The sequence below is a fragment of the Cryptomeria japonica genome, chromosome 10 (assembly GCF_030272615.1).
Source record: "Cryptomeria japonica chromosome 10, Sugi_1.0, whole genome shotgun sequence".
In the NCBI taxonomy this organism is placed as follows: Eukaryota; Viridiplantae; Streptophyta; class Pinopsida; order Cupressales; family Cupressaceae; genus Cryptomeria; species Cryptomeria japonica.
This window is the reverse complement of record NC_081414.1, coordinates 585,482,303-585,502,511: the sequence shown is the minus strand read 5'-3', so window position 1 is coordinate 585,502,511 and position 20,209 is coordinate 585,482,303. Positions and strand designations below refer to the sequence as shown.

Sequence of the window (20,209 nt, the reverse complement as noted above, 5' to 3'; positions counted from 1 at the left end):
GCTTATCACCAACTGTAACTCTTGCGATAGCCTGCGTATCTGTTTTCAAACTATTGATATCCTTCACCATGGTAGCGATGATCTCATAGAAGGCTTTAACAGTATCATTGTCACCACTGCCACTTTTATCCCCTTTATCCTCCTTTTGCAAACTTGTGGTATTCACGACCTCAATATTGCCCATCATCGGGTTACCCTCCCCTTCTTTATCCTGACCCTCAACCTTCTTGTTTTCTTCAACCTCCTCCCCAGAATCAACCAGAATGTGGTTGATGTTTGAATTGTTACCCTTTTTAGTATTCTTCCTCTGAGTCTGCTTTCCAGTAGCTTTCCCTTTCTTTTTTTTAACAATTTTTTTCTCAAAGGATTCAGTTTTAGAATCCGACATTTCTGATTCCACAATAATCCTTCTCTTCTTGGCCCTATTCCTCCCTTTTTTGCTAGTTTCTTCTGATTCTCCCTCGGTCTCCAATTCAAAGTTAAATCCGCTAGCTTCACTTTCGGTTGTCTCATCTCTTGCATTTTTGCCTTTAATAGGCTTTTCAATGCACTTCCCCTTAAGCATTTTATAAACTAGGACCATAAGCCCCTAGTGGAGGGCATGGTCACCTTTAGGGTCCTTCTGAACCTCCTTTATGGTATGATCCATTGAGCATGCTAGGTAATAGGGTAGGCTCACCTTTTCCCCATGACGGAAATGGTTGAGCAAAACAAAGTGATGCCCGTAGGCTCTAGTAAACCTACCATCTAAGGTAATGTATGCAATAGAAGTGAATAAAACAAACCTCAATGGCCTGCAAATTCTCTTCGGAGCATGGTGGGAGTTGTCGATTTTAATCATCTTTCTCCTCTCTTCGTCCGTGACAGGAAACTTATTTGTTGCTTTATCTGATATGCCTCGGTCCCTGTAAAATTTCTTTCCTTCAGTAGTCATCCCCATGGCCTCAGTAATGACCTCTTCATCAACATTCATCATCTGGGATCCGATAAGGATTTTGCCATTTTTCCAGTTCTTGATGAAATAGCTAGTGATTGTGGGGTCTTTCCCACTTAGCCGCTCCATGAAAACATTCAAACCCCCTTACAGTCAGAGCAGGAAGTAGGTTCGAATCTTTTCTTGTTACCTCCCATTTTTCCAACACCTTCCTTGCAATTCCTTCTCTCAGCTTGATAACCTCTCCTCTGGTTTCTGTGGGTACTCTGTAAGAACGCCCAGAATCTGTGCCAGATAATAATGATAAGACACCTATAGAAATGCTCATTATCTTCGATAAAACCCTACATTGAAAAAGGCGGAAGGGGCATTAGAAATAATGATTAAAAGCACCACGTTGCCTTGTCTGGCTCCGGTCCTAATTAAGCAGGGATTTCATTTCACTTGCAATCTCCATTTCACCATAACTAGTAATGATGTCTCCCAATTGGCAAGCCAGGTTGGCTGCCCAATCAACGCAGGAGTTGGCCTCCCTATACACGTGTAAAAACACACATTTCAAATTCTTCAATGATTTTCCTAGTTGCTTTAATAGCATTACTAATTGACCAAGAAGGCGGGAGTTTCATATTTAAACAATTGATTATGTTTAAAGAGTCTCCTTCACACCAAAATTTAGTGCATTTAGCTTCCTTGGCAAGGATCATCCCATGGTAAGCTGCCATGGCTTCAGCAACATGATTAGTCTGATTTCCTATGGAAATACATTTTATGATTTTGCATATTCCCCATTCATCCCTTAGGACCACTCCACATCCTGCAACACCCGGGTTACCCTTTGAGGCCCCATCAAAATTGATTTTCATCCATCCCTTGGGCAGACTGATCCATATCACACCCTCTCTAGGGTTGATCTGAAAGCACTCTTGTAATTATCAATACCACCTATGATATTCATATTTTCCACTATACTTCTTCTTATTTTTTCAAACACAATTTTAGCCTTAGTAGTCTTTTCTCTGAAAACTCTATCATTTCTCTCTTTCCATATGCCCCAACACATGTGAGGTAAAGCAATTTTCCATAATAAGGTTGTGGATTTATTTCTTGAAGGATGATGCCAATAATTGAAAATCTCCTGAATGGACTTGGGGAAACCCCAACTGACTTTGAAGTGATCTAGACAACTTCCCCAGACATCAGCAGAGAAAGGGAAATGAAAGAGCATATGATTTATAGTCTCCTCATTCTACTTACAAAGAATACAAAAACTAGGCATACTAATACCTCTTTTTCTGATATTTTCAGTAGTAAGAATTTTATCTTGAAGGGTTGTCCAGAAGAAAATGTTTATCTTAGGGGTGAGGCCTTTCACCCATGCTTTAGCCCAACATGGGCTTTCCATGTTGTAGAACTGTTGATGATACATAGAAGCCACTGTAAAAGTACCACTAGCTATGAATTTCCAAATTAAATGGTCTTCTTCTTCAACCCTCACCATAGAGTTCATGACTTTATTCAAACTACCCAAAGACTGGTCCACCTGAGATAAGTCCTTCCACTGTCCATCTTTCTAGTAATCCTCCACCTTGGTTCCAAATCTTTCCTTGCATTGGTTCTAAAATTTGTTCCACTCAGGGTTTTCATTCAAAGGGATCTCCAGAAGCCAAGGGTCATCCCAGAACTAGATAAGATTCCCTTTCCCCAATTTCCATTTTGCACCTTTGACAATTAAGTCTCTTGTTCTAGAGACATTTTTCCAAATATTGGATCCAATTGGGATAATCTCCGCTTTGAGGAAGCTTTGAAGTGTCGGACATTGACTTTTATTACTAACACACATATTGTTACTAAAGGGGAAATAAATGGTTCAATGCTAATTTGATGCCTTTGATTTGAAAGTTCTAATTTGTGTTTTTGGTTATGAGTTTGCTTGTGTACTATATGGATGTTTGTAAATTTTGTGTGCTTCCTTATTTGGCATTTGATTTGTGTGAACATGAATGATTGAAAGTTAGATTTTGTTTGGAATGTTTAGAATTTCACATTAGATGCTTGAGTGTTTCAAATTTGGAGTTGCTCTTCACTCAAATAAAGAAAAAGACCTAAATTGCATTTTTTTTTTTTTGTGCTTTATTATAATAATAAAAACAAATTAAATATAATTATGCAATGTTTTGAAATAAATTTGGAAGCAAACTTTTTTTTTTGGATTTTTGTTTTTTTAGCATCTGCGTGCATAGAGGAAAGTTACTCTATGTTGTATTGGTTTTGTCATTGATGTCAACACTTATCAACATTTATCTTTCTGGAGATCTTTGGTTATGTTGAACCGACACATTATGTTCACCGACATGTTCAGTGACTTATGCACAGTCATCGGTATCTGGTTCATCGACATGTTATATTGTTCATCGACATTGAGGATGATCTATTATCATTCGGAGATTACTTGGCTATGTCAAAGACATGGTTTGGACACTTGTTTTGGTGATTTGGTTATTGGTCTAATCAAGTTGGCATATTTGTTGTTACCGGAAAATTGGTCTAGGTTATGGATCGGCATGTGTTATCTATTCCAGATCATCATGACACGTTATGGAGATGATTTATTGATTGGTTATTATTTTAAATGCATTGAGCCGACATGATGCATCACATATTGATTCATTTGTAATTGATTTAATTGTAAAATTCTTAGTGAGCCGACCTACACATTTGGTCTTAGGTTTTGGTATATATGTAAGATCTCATTTGTGAGATTATGTGAAAAGTGGAATGTAATATGGTATGGTAGGGTTGTGATATTCGATATATGCGAATATAAGAAGAGCTACTCACGTAGACATCATTTGAAGATTCAAGGAAGGTATAAAGGAGATAATCAGAGCTTAACCAAACTCTATATCCAACATATGAAGATGTTATTTTGAGCAGTACATTATCTAGGATTTAACCATCCTATTGTAGTTATTGCAACTCCCATTTGAGCAGTGAGCTCTAGGCAGTTGGCCTTTCTGCATGTGCAGACCCCATTTGTACACACATACTATCTGCAGTAGTATCATCTGATTGTGGGTAAGGTTTCCCATCGTGGTTTTCCCCTTACAGGGTTTCCACATACAAATATCTATGTTATGTGTTGTGGATGTTGTTTCTCTTTCTGTTGCATGCTTAAGCTTCACCGGTACTATTATTAATTGTTAAACTGTCAACCGACATTAAGTTTGGTTTACCGGTATTATTCATCAAGTTTGATTAAGTTATATTTGGGTTGATATTAATAGACAACTGATTCACCCCCCCCTCTCAGTTGCCTTCGAGTCCTAACAATTGGTATCAGAGCTAAGTCCTCTTTTTGCGAAAGTTTAACAGCTTGAGGAGATTCTATGGCAACTAACTATTTTAGGAAGGACAGTCTGAAACTTGATGGAACTAACTATGGTATATGGAAGATCAGAATGGAGACACATATGAATTGCATTGGAAGAGACATATGGGATGTTACAAAGAATGGCTATATTGGTCCTACATAGAGTCAACCTAATCCACCAAACTTGGCTAAAGATCAGGAGAATGATTGCAAAGCAAGAGAAGCACTTTTGAGCGCATTGTCAGATCAACAAATCATGGGATTATCAGACTGATCTACTGCTAAAGCTATTTGGGATAAATTGGAGACATTGAATGAAGGTGATACCACTGTCAAAATTGCAAAACTGGAATGCTTCCGAGTTAGGTATGAACATCTAAAAATGGAAGAAGATGAAAGAATTTCTACTTTTATGGAAAGAGTTAATGAAATTGTTTTGGGTATACAATGTTGTGGAGGATCCTTAAGTGAAGATGAGATTGTTTCTAAAGTTTTAAGAGCATTGCCACCGACATACAAAATGAAAGTAACTGCTATTAATGAATTGAGAACAATGCCTAATACATCAGTATCTAGAGATACTTTGGTTGGAAAACTTTCAGCTTTTGAGCTTGAGGAATTTGGTCCTGTTGCTACAATTAAGACAGATTTAGCCTTCAAAGCATCATCATCATCTGAGAAATCTGATTGGAAAGCACTTTATGCAAAAGAACTTGAAGACATCAGAAAGGAAAATGAAGAACTGGAAGAGCTTGAAGCACTATTTGCAAGGAAAATGCCTAAAGGTCCAGTTGGAAGTAAGTATGAAGGTAAAACATCATTTAAATGTTTTAACTGCAATAAAATTGGTCATATGGCATCTAGGTGTCCTGATAGACATGCAAGATTGAGAGAAGAAGCTAAAAGAACATATAAGCCTAACCCTGAATATCAAAGATACCGATTCAAGAAGAATAGAGACAAATCATGTTACTATGCTGATGAAGGAGTTACTGATGATTCTGATGAGGAACCGACAGACAATGGATGGGCTTTTGTTGCAATAACAGAAGATCAATCGACACCTATTGTTCCACCGGTAGAGTAGCCCCTGGCAACTAAAGTTGAAGAAAAGGATGAATGGATTATAGATTCCGGATGTTCACATCATATGACTGGTGATAAAAGTAAATTATTAACTTTTCAGGAATACAATGGAGGTCTAGTAAGATTTGGGGATGATAAAGCTTGTTTGATCAAAGGAAAAGGCACTATATATTTTGATGGTAAGCACAATACTAACAACGTTTATTATGTTGAAGGTTTGAAGCACACTCTTTTAAGTGTTGGTCAATTAGTTGAAAAAGGATTTCAGTTACAATTCAAGAATGGTAAATGCAAAATTATGAATAGAACTGGTTTGAAAATTGCAACCGGTAATCAGACTAGAGGTAATATCTTTCATTTGAATAACAATGAGAAGACATGCTTGATTGCACATATTGATGAAAGCTGGTTATGGCATAAGAGACTTTGTCATGTAAATTTTGATTGCATTGTAAAGATCAGTACAACTAAGGCAGTAAGGGATTTACCTAAGATTGTAAAACCTCACAATCTGGTATATAAGGAATGTCAATTTGGAAAGCAAGTTAGAACAAATTTTAAGAGTATTCCAGAGAAATCCAATAATGTTCTTGACTTAATTCATACTGATTTATGTGATCCGACAAGAACTAGAAGTCTACAGGGAGATAGCTATTTTATGCTAATTATTGATGATTATTCTAGAATGTGTTGGGTTACTTTTCTCAAGGAGAAATCATAAGCTTTTGGGAAATTCAAACTATTCAAGGCAATGGTAGATAATGAAACCAATAAGAAAATCAAATGTTTAAGATCAGATCAAGGAGGTGAATTCACATCTAAGGAATTTAATACATTATGTGAAGTGAATGGAATCAAAAGACATCTATCAGCACCTCAAACACCCCAGCAGAATGGAGTTGTGGAAAGGAAGAACAAAACTATTCTGGATGTAGCTAGAAGCATGATATCAGAAGAAAACCTACCTCATGTGTATTGGAGAGAAGCAACGAATACATCGATTTACACATTAAACAGAGTTCACATCAAAGGTGAAACCGGTAAGACCCCTCATGAACTATGGTTTGGTAATACTCCTACTCTTAAATATTTCAGAATATTTGGAAGCAAATATTATATTAGGAGAGATGAGTATGTTGGTAAATTTGATCCTAGAAGTGATAAAGAAATATTTCTTGGTTATTCATCTAAGAGAAGGCATATAGATGTTTTAATAAAAGATTGCAGAAAATCATTGAGAGTGCAAATGTGAAGATAGATGAACAGTTCAGAGGTAATTCAAGATCTATAGAATCTAGACCGGCAATTGAGATGATCATAAATGAACCTACACTAAGTGCACCGGTACAGAATGTAGATCCAGTCACACCGACATCATCAGAGAATTCCACAGTGACTGAACAACATCAACAACAAGTGAATAAACCTAGGTATGTGAGATTGAATCACTCTGAAAGTCGGATAATTGGGAATAAGTATCAAGGTGTAATGACAAGATGAAGACTAACAAATGAAGAGGTATGTTTAATTTCTCAAATTGAACCAACATCTATCATTGAGGCATGTGAGGATAAGCATTGGATTAAAGCTATGGAAGATGAATTGGAACAAATTGAAAAGAATAATACATGGACATTGGTTCCTCGACCTAAAAATAAAAATGTAATTGGAACTAAATGGGTGTTTAGAAACAAACTTAATGAAGATGGTAAGGTAATAAAAAACAAAGCAAGATTAGTGTGTAAGGGATATTCACAGAAAGAGGGAATTGATTACAATGAAACCTTTGCACCGGTAGCTAGAATTGAGGCAGTCAGACTATTTCTTGCATTTACAGCACACAAGAACTATAAAGTATATCAAATGGATATTAAATGTGCATTTCTGAATGGTGATCTTGAAGAGGGAGTTTACATTGAACAACCTGATGGATTTTCTTTGAAAAATGACAAAGATATGGTTTGCAGGTTAAGGAAAGCTTTATATGGATTGAAGCAAGCTCCTAGAGCTTGGTATGCTAGATTGGACAAATATCTTTTGAAGCTTGGTTACACTAAAGGTAATGCTGACAACTACTTATATTTCAAAGTGACTAATGATGACATCTTGGTTATTGAAGTGTTTGTTGATGATATCATTTTTGGAGGAGAAGATGGATTGTGTAAGGATTTTTCTAATAAGATGCAGGAAGAATTTGAAATGTTTATGATTGGGGAGATAAAATTCTTTTTAGGATTGCAGATTTCACAGACTGATAAAGGTATATTCATATGTCAATCAAAGTACTTGAAGGAACTACTAAAGAAATTTGGTATGGAAAAATGTAAACTGGTAAGTACTCTTGTGACTACAACTGATAAATTATCACTGAAGGATAATTCAACCCATGTTAATCTGACAAGATATAAATATATGATTGGAGGTTTACTGTATTTGACACAAACAAGACCTGATATAATGAATGCAATGCGTATTGTTTCAAGATTTCAAAGTAATCCTAGAGAAAATCATGAATCAACAGTAAAAAGGATTTTTTGGTATTTACAAGGCACAACAAATCTTGGTTTATGGTATCCTAAAGATGAAAATTTTGATTTATGTGCATACACCGATGCTAATTGGGCACGAGATGTAGATGACATAAAGAGCACCACCGGCGGGGTATTCTTTCTTGGTAGCAGATTGATTTCATGGTTGAGCAAGAAATAGAGGTGTGCATCATTATCAATAGCAGAATTAGAATATGTTGCAACAACAACTAATTGTGCTCAGGCATTATGGATCAAACAAATGTTGAAGGACATAAAGGTTAAATGCAAAGAACCTATAATCATCTATTGTGATAATTCAGCAGCAATTGATATATCAGAATCTGATATTTCACTCTAAAACTAAACATGTTTCTATCAAATACAATTTTCTGAAAGAGAATGTTGAAGCAAAGGAAGTGAAATTGGTTTATTTGAATACTAAAGAGCAGATTGCATATATCTTTACAAAGCCTTTACCTAAAGAAGCCTTTGAATATCTCAGAAAGCAACTTGGGGTAATACTATCACCGATAAAGACTTAGACAGTTGGAGATTGGCATCAGACTGACAAAAACTAACAGAGAAACCTTTTTTCCGGCTTTGATGGAGGAGAGCTACTTCTCAGGGGGAGTAGTTGGATAAGTTGGTATTTGTAATTAGTTCTATGAACTGGTTGTATCTGGTTTTTGTATTGCTTTGGCATTTGATGTCAAAGGAGGAGAGATATCTATGAAAAAACACATTATCCTTTGGGGAGAGATTGTTACTCTCTATATTTTGATTTCTGGTATTGATTTCTAGAGATTGTTGGTTTTTGGTTTTTGGCATTCTAACTTTGGCACTTAGATGTTTTTCCATCTTGTGTTGCCATCAATGCCAAAGGGGGAGATTGTTGGTATTATGGATGTGTTGCATTGGTTTTGTCATTGATGTCAACACTTATCAACACTTATCTTTCTAGAGATCTTTGGTTATGTTGAACCAGCACATTATGTTCATCGACATGTTCAATGACTTATGCACAGTCATCGGTATCTGGTTCACCGGTAGGTTATATTGTTCACTGGCACTGAGGATGATCTATTATCATTGGGAGATTACTTGGCTATGCCAAAGACATGATTTGGACACTTGTTTTGGTGATTTGGTTATTGGTCTAATCGAGTTGGCATATTTGTTGTTACCGACAAATTGGTCTAGGTTATGAACCAACATGCGTTATCTATTCCAGATCGGCATGACACATTATGGAGATGATTTATTGATTGGTTATTATTGTAAATGTATTGAGCCAACATGATGCATCACATATTGATTAATTTGTAATTGATTTAATTGTAAAATTCTTAGTGAGCCAACCTACACATTTGGTCTTAGGTTTTGGTATATATGTAAGATCTCATTTGTGAGATTATGTGAAGAGTGGAATGTAATATGGTATGATAAGGTTGTGATATTCGATATATGTGAATATAAGTAGAGCTACTCACACAGACATCATTTGAAGATTCAAGGAAGGTATGAAGGAGATAATCAGAGCTTAACCGGTACTGAATCCAGCATATGAAGATGTTTTTTTGAGTGGTACATTATCTAGGATTTAACCATCCTACTGTAGTCATTGTGACTCCCATTTGAGCAGTGAGCTCTAGGCGGTTGGCCTTGCTGCATGTGTAGACCCCATTTGTACACGCATACTGTCTGCAGTAGTATCATTTGATTGTAGGTAAGGTTTCCCACCGTGGTTTTTCCCCTTACAGGGTTTCCACGTACAAATATCTGTGTTATGTGTTGTGGATGTTGTTTCTCTTTCTGTTTCATGCATTAAGCTTCACTGGTACTATTATTAACTGTTAAATTGTCAACCGACATTAAGTTTGGTTTACTGGTATTATGCATCAAGTTTGATTAAGTTATATTTAGGTTGAAATTAATAGACAACTGATTCACCCCCCCCTCTCAGTTGCCTCTGGGTCCTATTGTATATGATTTAATTATAATATAGTAAAACTAGCAAGATGAAGATTTCCTTTTTATTTACAAATAAGTGTCATTCGAGTAGAAAGGAAGAAAAAGGTGAATTCAATTGACAATTGATTGATTCAAAACTTTCCTATTGTTTCCAACTAAAATAATTGTTTGACCAATTTAATAAATTGTGGGTGTTTGCTAATTTTATGTTATAATGACAAGAAAGTGGGTTCCACTTGTCTGTTTGTTGTTTTGTTTAGTTGCTTTGAAAATGAATTGGTTTGTCTACTTGTTTTGCTCATTTTCTCTAAGATTTTTAAGAGAGAGAATGTTGCTATTTTGAGTTTGTTGTTTGCAAGAAAATGAAATAATCTATTCCAATAATTTGGAACTATTCTATCCTAAATAGAAATTTCATACAAAGTGTAAAAACTTTAGAGCAAGGAAACAACTAATATAGAGCTAATAACTATTTTATTCTACAAGAAACAAATCAATCTACATAAAAGGGAAGTTAACTAGAATCCTGACACTTATAATGATATGAAAGATCCAAAGTGTGACGAAAGATGACTGAAAATATTGTCCTCAAGGTCCCAATTATTGCCTTCTCTAAGGACCCAATTGTTGCCTCCACCTCCTCTTGAATTGAATTAAGGGTGTTCATTTGCTAATAGAAAAGACATAAAAAATACTACACAAACTAAATTCTAAGGTAGTACAACAATGTTGAAGTTGGATGTTGAGAATTGAAATTTTTTAAATTATTGCAAATCATGAAAATGAGATGATCTAGTGTTTTGATAAGCCTAGAGGTTATAGATGTGTAATATGTTATAGGTAGAGTTGCATTGGATTTTTGAATGATTAGTATTGTGGTTCCTTTCCTTCTTGAAACAAAATGGTACATTTACTCAAATCTCAAGAAACAATTAAACCCAAAGAGTTTAAGGAAGCAAAATGACCTATACAAAACTTTTAGAAACTATTAATAAGATGGGATCTACAATCAAGGTGTGGGATCCACATAATTTGAACATGTTCAACATTTCTAATTAAGCCTCGAATAAAATATCAAAAATGAAAATAGTGCAAGAATAGGGACATGCAAAGAAATCATGGATCCTAAAATAACATGCATGTTTTTCCTTTATAATAGTAGTTTAATTGTCATGATGAAAGTGGATTCATCGGAGTGTTCATGTAATCAAAGAAGTGAGTTATAGAAAAGGGGTAAATATATCAATTAAAGGCAAAAAGTAAGTTTTTTTAAAACAATAAGTACAATAAGTAAGTTTTTTGAAAAGAATAAGTATGGAAGCTTAGTAGATAATTAAATGTGCCCAAAACAAAGTGAAAAGATGTCATAATGGTCAACCAAACACTTCCATCATACTAGGCTTAGTCTAAAGAGATTTATTTTCATATTTAATGACATGTAGGGTTCTGTGCTATTTCATCAAGTAATCATTGGACCCGCTATTTGTTAAGAAATAGGTAGTGTTTAGAAACACCTTCAAAGAATCTATTGAATCATCAAGGTCATCTCCTCAATCAAACCCTTAAATGGTTTGATTAAACAATACTAAACCAAGGTTGAAAATAACAAGAAAGAATGCATTGTGCTCTTAAGATGATGATGCAATGTTCATATAACAATTCCTTGACTTTTCTCATTGAAATCTAGATGCACACTAAATAATTCATTTGAATTAAAGTTAAAGTGTTTAAATACGCCATCCTAGCATGAAATTTGGAATAATTTGTGTATTTATTAGCTCATAACAACTTGTGGAAATGGAGAAATGGAACTCAATTTAAAATTTTGAATTTATAAGTTCATGGTTCAAATCTATGAACATGTAGACAATCTACGTCAAATCTACATTTGCAAACTTGAACTATACAACAAATAATAAATTTAGGGATGGGGATCACCTTATGGTATAAGTGATCATGGAATTAAGATACGACAATGTTATTTGACAACTTCCATGTGAAACACTTAATCTTACGCACTAATCAATGCATAAAAGACAATCCAATCACCATAAACTAAAACATCAGATAAAAAACATAGACATGCAGTTTTCACAATTAAAACTATATTTTTGACTCTTCTTTTAAATTCTTTTAACTTAATTCAATATAATTATAATAAATATATTAAAAAATAACAAAATAAATTACGTTAAATTGTATTTTCTAATTGTCCTTTGAAAATTCAAGTGAGCCATTCTACAATTGCAACTTGACTGGATGTAAAACAAAATGATGAAGTGTGAGACCTCTTTGATAGGGCGAGGATGACCCCCTATTTCTTCGCCATGAAAGGTTATAAAAGGTCACCATTGACAAAATTTTGCAACTCATGGCAAAAAGAGCTGGTCACAATTGGCAACATCAAATTCATTGCTACCCCTGAGCTCATTGTGGAAGCCACTGGATTGAAATGTGAAGGGCAGAAAGTGGAAAAGAAAATATTGGGAGCCTACAAAGGACTTCTCAAGAAATTCTTTGAAAAAGGGGAGAGGCCTACAAAATAACTATGATCAATGCATCCTGTCGACCCTGTATGCTATGGTGAGTTTCCATGTAATGAAATATTTTACCTCGAAAGAGTGTTATTCTATTGTTCACGAATACTATTTTTCGCTTTTAAATCATATTCGTCATAAGGAAAACATTGACCTATTGTTCTACTTGTTCTCATCTTTGTCTGGTAGAATCTATAAAGGGGTCTCTCCCCCTTTGCATCAAGTGTTTATTTATGTGCTTTATCAATTTTCCTTTGACTGCTACCCTCACCATAGTTGTCTATTAACCTATCTTGGAAACCCTAGTGATATTGAGGAAGCCCCTCACAATTCGGTTCATATTGAACTTGTTGATTCTAAACCACTGCCTCCTGAATGTAGCAATCATGAACCTAACTCAAAAGGCAAAAAGCTAAAAAATCCCCTTGTTAATAAAGCTTTGGAGGTTGCACTTCTTTAAACAACCCCGGACAGATGGAAAGCCTCTACTCCCAAGACCAGCTCTTCCAAAGCTAGGAAAATTGATAAAAGACCCATGAAAAAAGTATCAATATAAACTTAGACGATCTAATTTTAGATGACGAGGAAGAGGCCAAGCAGGAAGTTGATAAATAGGATGGTAGCTTTGGTGAGAGACACTTTGTGCGTCTAATTGCTAAAGACAAAAGGAGCAAGAATGTTACTAAGGAGGATACCTTGTTTTTGTTGAGGTTTATGCTCTAGAAGAGGATGTGGATCTCTCTTCTAAGGATTGTAAAGATGAGGATTTTCAGGATATTGAGGAGGAACAGGTGGATGAGAGTGATGAAAATTTGGAAGCCACTTATGAGCCTAAGGACGAAGGTATGAGGTTAATTCAAAGAATCCCATCCCTTGTTTACATTGGTGAGGAAGATATTGGGCTAATGTCTCAAGATAACCCCTAGTATGTGGAGAATGAAGACAAAATTGCCAACCTAAGGGGTCAAATTGCAGACCTATAGGTTTGTGTTATGAACCTTGAAACCCGAGCAGAGGAGTGCTGAAAATGTAAAAGGCACATGAGCAGGGCTATCAGTTCACTTTGTCCCAGTATAGATGAAATTATGAGAAAAGATGCTATAGGATTCATTTCAAGGTAGAGCAAGATAAGGAAGAAGGCAAAGAAACAACATGACCTAGGTAACTTTTAGGATGAGAAGTAGATTGATGAAGACATGTACCAAGAAGCTTAGCAATACCAAATGGGGAGGCTCACAAGGAATTGGGAGATTCTCAATAGTAAATAATGTAGAGGTTTGAGACGGGTTGCTGGATGTTGTGCCTTTTTGCTATCTTTTTTAAGGTTACTACTATGGATGGCTTTGATAGCATTAGAAGCTTGCTATGGCTTAGGTTTAATAGCTATATGATTTCTAAGTTTAATTCTCTGAACAATATGTTTAATGAGGCCTGTGTGTCACCTAAGACTAAGGTTAATTTTGATATAGATACTATTAGTAGTGTTTATTTGGGCTTAAATCCTTATGATACTATGACTATCTATGATTATATGTTGTTGTTTTGGGTGGATAGCCTCTTTTGGGAGGGTTGGGTTTCTAGTTTTAGTGTTTTTGATTACTTGCTAGTGGGTTAGCTTCATGATTTTTGTTTGGCTTCCGGCTATGTGTTGTCAGTTGCTATTCTGTTGTTGCTCACTTTTGTTGTTTGAAGTCTTTTCTTTATGAGGGATCAAGGCCCTTTCCCTGCTTAAGTAATAAAAAACTTGCTAATATACAAACATAAACAAACTTTGTCTACGTCTTTGTAGACGAGTTAGTCTATATTTTTGTAGAGGACACAACAATAACCATAAGAGTTTGATTACCTCTCAATCAAGTAAAGGCACATCATAATGATTTTGCACTACTATACCTGCAAGATAAGAAGTCTATTACAACAAATCGACTTAGCTATATACCGTGTAGATGGCATCTCCTCCATGTAAAGAAATATAAGCTTGAGAAATTTTCATGGCTCATAGCAGGTTCCACAAACCAAAATCTTTACAAAACGTTTGCAACCATGTCATCCTTGAGGGTCTTATAATATTTCATTTGATAGGATAACAACCAAAGGTTTAGACAAGAAAACTTACTAGTGAAGATTGATCAAAACAATAATTCACCCAAGAGGGTTTTGTGTGATGGAGATTGCACGACTGCTCTTGACAGTACTGTATTCTTTGCAAAAGCATGGCAGGCAAAGATCAGCTAGATATGAGAATTTAATCAACCTTTTTTTCCTGTATTTCGAAAGGGTATCTAGCAAGAAATTATAAGATGAGAACTAGGCATTGCTAATGGGAAAGATTCATGTCTGGGAGCAATTTTAAGTTTTAACTGATGAAGCATTTGCAAGAAAATATGTCAGAGCTACACTATGGAACCTTAAAAACACAAACAATGTCTCAATTCACTCATTGGATTAGCTTTCAACATGTTCATTTAAGTAGGCAATGAAATGGGGGAATTAAATATAACAGGTAGAGAGAAATGATATCAGAACATGACAAAGTTATACGAGTAGGTAAGATGGGATTCACTTTCATCTATTTGCAACATGAGCCAAAGGAAGGAATGAATAGAACACAACAAAATAAAAATATAAGAATGAGACACATGAAAGCTTGACAAAAATCAAAATATAAGAATGAAACATATGAAAGCTTGTGTAATAATCAAAGAGTTATAGTTCAATTGCTTGAGCATAATTAGTGAAGGTGATGTTATGTTCCTTGGTTATGCCATCCACCAAAGTTCAAAACTCTTAGAAATATGATAGAAGAGATGAGGCCAAGTATGTGCCTTGTGTGACTTTGGTGGAAGAGATACTCCTCAATCCTCGACTCTTAGCTAAAGAGACATTAACATAGGCTCATGCTCTTGTGTTGGGTAGCAAAATGAACTTGTAGATGATATAAAATCCTCCATGAAAAAAACTTTTGTAATATTATTTTCATCCTCAACATCATAAAAAAGAATCATTTACAAAATGACTATTGACCAATTACCAGTGATTAATGTTGGGGAGGGAAATCCCTTTGACTTTGCCATATGACATGGCATTGGAAAGAAATAGAGGTATATGGAGGAATCAATGTGATGCTTCAACTTTCAATGAACTAAATGGTAATACCACCATTTGTCTTGCTACCTCTAGCCTAGCTTAATTCTTTTTGTTGGAAGCCAATTGATCATTAAAAGATCTTCAAGTTTCAGGATCTTTTTTGCTTTTTAGGCTTGCCAATTTATGTTATGGTAATTTATATTAATAAAATTAATAAACTGTTGACATATTGGATTATCAAGTTATTTTTGTTGTTACGTAAATTCTAAATTTTCTCTAACGTTTTATTCACCATAGTATTTACTATTCTTCTTCATACCATTAGCTTAACAAGCTTTTGTAGAAATTTATATGGGTCAGCTTAACAAGCTCTTTTGTAGAAATTTCTATGGGTCAGCTTAGCAAGCTTTTGTAGAAATTTCTATGGGTCAATTTAGACTATAACAAAGGTTTCTATAGAGTTGTTCGGGATATATATTGATTTCTTAGGAACTCTAAAAGGCTTACGCCTTATTGGTGTTACAAGATAGGGTTTGTACTTTGAGTTTAATGGATTATCAAAATTTGTGATGGTAATGGAGCCTAGAAAGTCCTACTATGTAACTGTATTGTCTCTAGTTTTGCATATAGGAGAATTGTCTAGAATGGCCTCAACTTCTAGTCACTTTTGATCTCTCCTATTCTTATTATAATTAGTAGAACTTTTGTTGCCCAAGTATTCAACAGACTAGGAATCTCTTAATCTATGGCTAATTTGAAATGGAGATGGATTTCACATTGGTCTATCCATGAACCAACAATATCTATGGTGGTCTTCCACCATTCTATTTCAAGATAATCCATTGGTGGTCATTCCTTGGATGCACTCCCTCAAGTTCTTCAAAAGAGGAGTTAGGCAAATGGATTTTAGACTAGTCTATCCATCAACGAACAATCCCTATGGTGGTCTTCCAACTTTGTATTTCAAGACAAGCCATTGATGGTGTTTCCTTGGATGCACTCCCTTAAGTTGTTTAGAAGAGGAGTTTGAAATTTGCAAGATTTATACCCCAAGTTTAATTCCACTTGGATTTCTTGGTTATAGGCCATGCCTAAGTATACTTTCTATTATCCAAAGAATGTAACATTTTCCATTACAACAATTGCACAAAATTTATGTTCATTATATTAAGCCCTAGTGGAAGGATTGGAGGTAGCATGTTAATACTCCCTTCCATAATTATACTCTTAAGAAATGGTATAGATGATTGTCACTATCTTCCTATGATTCAAGAGATACTTTTTAGGTGGTCATTGCAATGTCCTTTTATGTGGGACAAATGTGCTTCTAAATGACCTAGAGAGTAATATTGGAGCCCAAGATTGCTCCCTCGCTTTCCCTAGGGTTTTCTATATGACAACCTTTCTATTGGCAATCATGTAATGCATTTTGGTGTTTCCAATTCAAGATGCTTCTTTTGTGAGTAACCAAAAACTATTTTGCATCTTTTGGTCTTATGCTTATACATAGAAGGCTTGAAAGTAAGTTCGCCATTTTTGCAATTGCCACAACCTAAGCTTTTATATGACATAATGTTTTATTAAGTGATGGGGCCACATTATTAGCTAGGTTCTCCTAGTTATGCCATGCCATTAGGTGGCAAGCCCCGTTTTGCATGTGGAAAGATAATTATTTTTCTATATCTTTTAATTTTGGTGTGAGTTTATTTTTCTATTGACACCAAGTCATGGGTGTTTTTTACTCTGCTCATGTAGATACAAGTTTAGGCCAATAATGTGGCCCTTCAAGTCTAACATCATCAAACTCTACTTGATCATTGAGAAAATGCTTCTTACACTAGATTGCTAGGGTCCTACCTTCTTTGCCTTCTCTTAGTAGATCCCCCACTAAGGGAAATAGTGTGGCAACTTAGACTCCTCTCAACATTGCTCTTGCAATTGTTGAGGAGGCTTCTCTTTGGTATCTACTAGACAAACTTCTAGATAGATTGCTCTAGAGGGCTACCTAATGGGGTGGATGGTTGACCCTTCCTTGCCATTCTCTAGTGTCCTCTCAAAGGTATGGGTGGCCCCCCTAGTGATCAAGACAAGTTTCTTTTTCTAGTGCTTGCCATGTCTTTGTTATATAGTGCATAGAGACAACCAAGTGTGAAGTTGTGCTTCTGTGGTTTCATCTCAATGAATAATTTATTTATTTTTAATTGAGAAAACAATTACAACAATTTAAAGAAATTTTCAGTAAGATATGGTATTCATATATTTAAAGAAGCATACCTAAAAAGTTAGAAATACCAGGCAACTCTTTTAGCTATTAAAGAAAGGGTGTCTAGTTGTTTTTAAGCCTATCTTGGAAAGAAAGTGAAATTTAAATGGAGAAGGGAACTACTGAGTCAACTATTGCTCCAATTTCCCAGCTTGAGCTCCTCCGAGAAGAAAGCAACCCTTTAGTAATAGTGAGTGAGCATGGATTCCTGATCTGGCATCCAATGCAATGGGCTTCCTATAACTTTCTCACCAGTTGCTCAGAAAAATTAAGAGGTTTTGCTGTAATATGATCTCATCTAGCATATCACATTAGCTCTGGCATGCTTTTCAGAGGTGCAATATGATGCCATGGTTCTTCATGCTACAAACTAATAATTGAATGGACAATCACATATTAATTGTTACCGAGATCAAGATGTGGCAGTAAAATCTATATTTGCTATGACCCATGCAGGCTTTGGTTCTCCAATTTTAAGACTGTAGGTAGCCTCATGGAACGCTGTTCATTGAAGAAATATAAAAAATTGGGATATTTTCCAATGCTGTATGAAAAACAGTTGAAGAGTTTTAGTTGCTGCTTTAGAGGGGAGCTGGACTTTTGCAGTGTCTGCTGATTAAGCCCAAAAGCCCATTCACAAACTTCTGTTACTTTCTGAAACATTATGTCCTGAATAATCTTAACTCAAGTCGTCATTGTTGAGCATCAAGACCCAGACCAAGGTTTTGCAGTGAAGGTAATGCTTCAGAGGTCGGTAGCGGCCAAGTTTCAAGCTGAGTTTTTAATGAAGGGTTTCCATTTTCAAAATCCATCCTGTGGATAGTTATAAGAAACTACATTTAAAAACTCCATCTCGGCTCAGCCTTGTTGAGTTGGATGGTATTTAGGCAATAATTTGTCCTCAACAAAGGTAAATTCAAGAGCACCAGCAAAGATGTGCTTGCCTTTTTCAGGAATAGATTTAAACCTGTTGTAAGATTGGTGTAACTTTTCTATTCTCTGCAGATGCATTTCTCCAAAATAACAAATAAAAAACAACATAATTTACTCCTAAAATTGCTCCTACATTTTCTGAAAATGATGGAAAGCAACGACATTACCGCATTCGTGAGGATGACAAATGCACTTGATTCCAATACCACAATTCCCATCTTGCTTATCACACTCGTCACACAGCCTCACATCAGGAATCTGGTCAGGAAGATTGAAAGATAGCCTAATTCCATAACCCCACTTACTCCCTTCCACTCCACCATACACATTGACATAGTGCTTACACTGCAACTCTCCCAAGCTACGGTTTCCCAGCCTCTCAAAGTCAGTTGCACAGCAAGGCAAGGAAGAAGAAGAGTAGGAGCCCTGTTCTGGCTCTTTCAGCCCTACTCCACAATGCTTATGACAAGATTCAGAAAGAAACCCTGGCAGACTTGCTGTTAAGATCTGGCTAATATTCTTGCACAATCCAGAGGAGGCGAGAGCAAGAGGGCAATTAAGGAGAAGAATGGTGTTGTGGGGTGTGGGGGGAAGGACGGAATCCATTGAGAAATGTTGGTGTGTAATGGGATTGAGGGAAGAACATGTAGACATGGAGGGGTCAGAGATTGTCATGGTTTGGGTTTTGTAGTCTATGCCTTGGACTTCAAACAGTCCATAGGTTGTGCGGAGATTAACTTTTTGGGCTTTGTGATCACATTGTAGCATTTGCTTGTATGGGAATGCTCCACATCCTTGGGTTGAGCCAAATGGGTGTTGCAGGGGAATGTTTCCACAGTAGGCAGAGCAGTTCGTTGTAGCTGAATGAGACAAAGTTGTTTGGATTATTATTTGCAGAGATATATAGAAAACAAAATTCAGATGGAAGTTTTTGTTTTGGGTTACATGCAGATCCATCCCTGCACTGCAAATCAAGAACAAAAAGGAAAAGTGTACCAGAGGGAACACATAAATCTTTCATATGCTCGCATTTTTTATTTGATTGTAAACGTACTGTTTCCCTTTATGATCTGTCTTCCATTATGTGGGACCGGGTATATGATTTCTTTGATTTATTGCAGATGGAAAGTTAATATTTCCTTTTAAATTTATCCAGAAAAAGCAGCTACAGAGATCCGGTGCTTCTAAACTTCTGTCTGTATATGAGCCATCCCTTCATGTGTGCAGCCTGGGCAGAATTCATCTGTATGTTGCATCACGATTGGCAAGGTCATGGTCCCATGGAGGGGTTTATCTAAAATTTCTGTGAATGCTGAGAAAATATAGTAGGGAAGTGGTTCTATGGATTTCAGAATTAAATCTCAAGGAGCAAGCACTCGCTGAACTTCTGATCTAACTAGATCAATGAAGACAGTTTTATGGATTTTGAGGCAATTATTCATAATAAATAAATATTAAAATTAGTTTTATGAGTTAATTATTTATAATATTCAA

At 35.7% G+C, this 20,209-nt stretch overlaps 1 protein-coding gene across 1 annotated transcript in view; it reads right to left on the bottom strand.

Moving 5' to 3' along the window:
• Positions 1-19,747, bottom strand: part of LOC131071891 (uncharacterized) — a 37,104-nt gene extending 17,357 nt beyond the window's left edge. The window contains exon 1 of the mRNA XM_058007859.2: positions 18,883-19,747. Coding sequence (XP_057863842.2) covers positions 18,883-19,672 — 790 coding nt within the window. The 5' untranslated portion in view covers positions 19,673-19,747. The remainder of the gene's footprint in view (positions 1-18,882) is intronic.
• Positions 19,748-20,209: the final 462 nt, after the last annotated feature.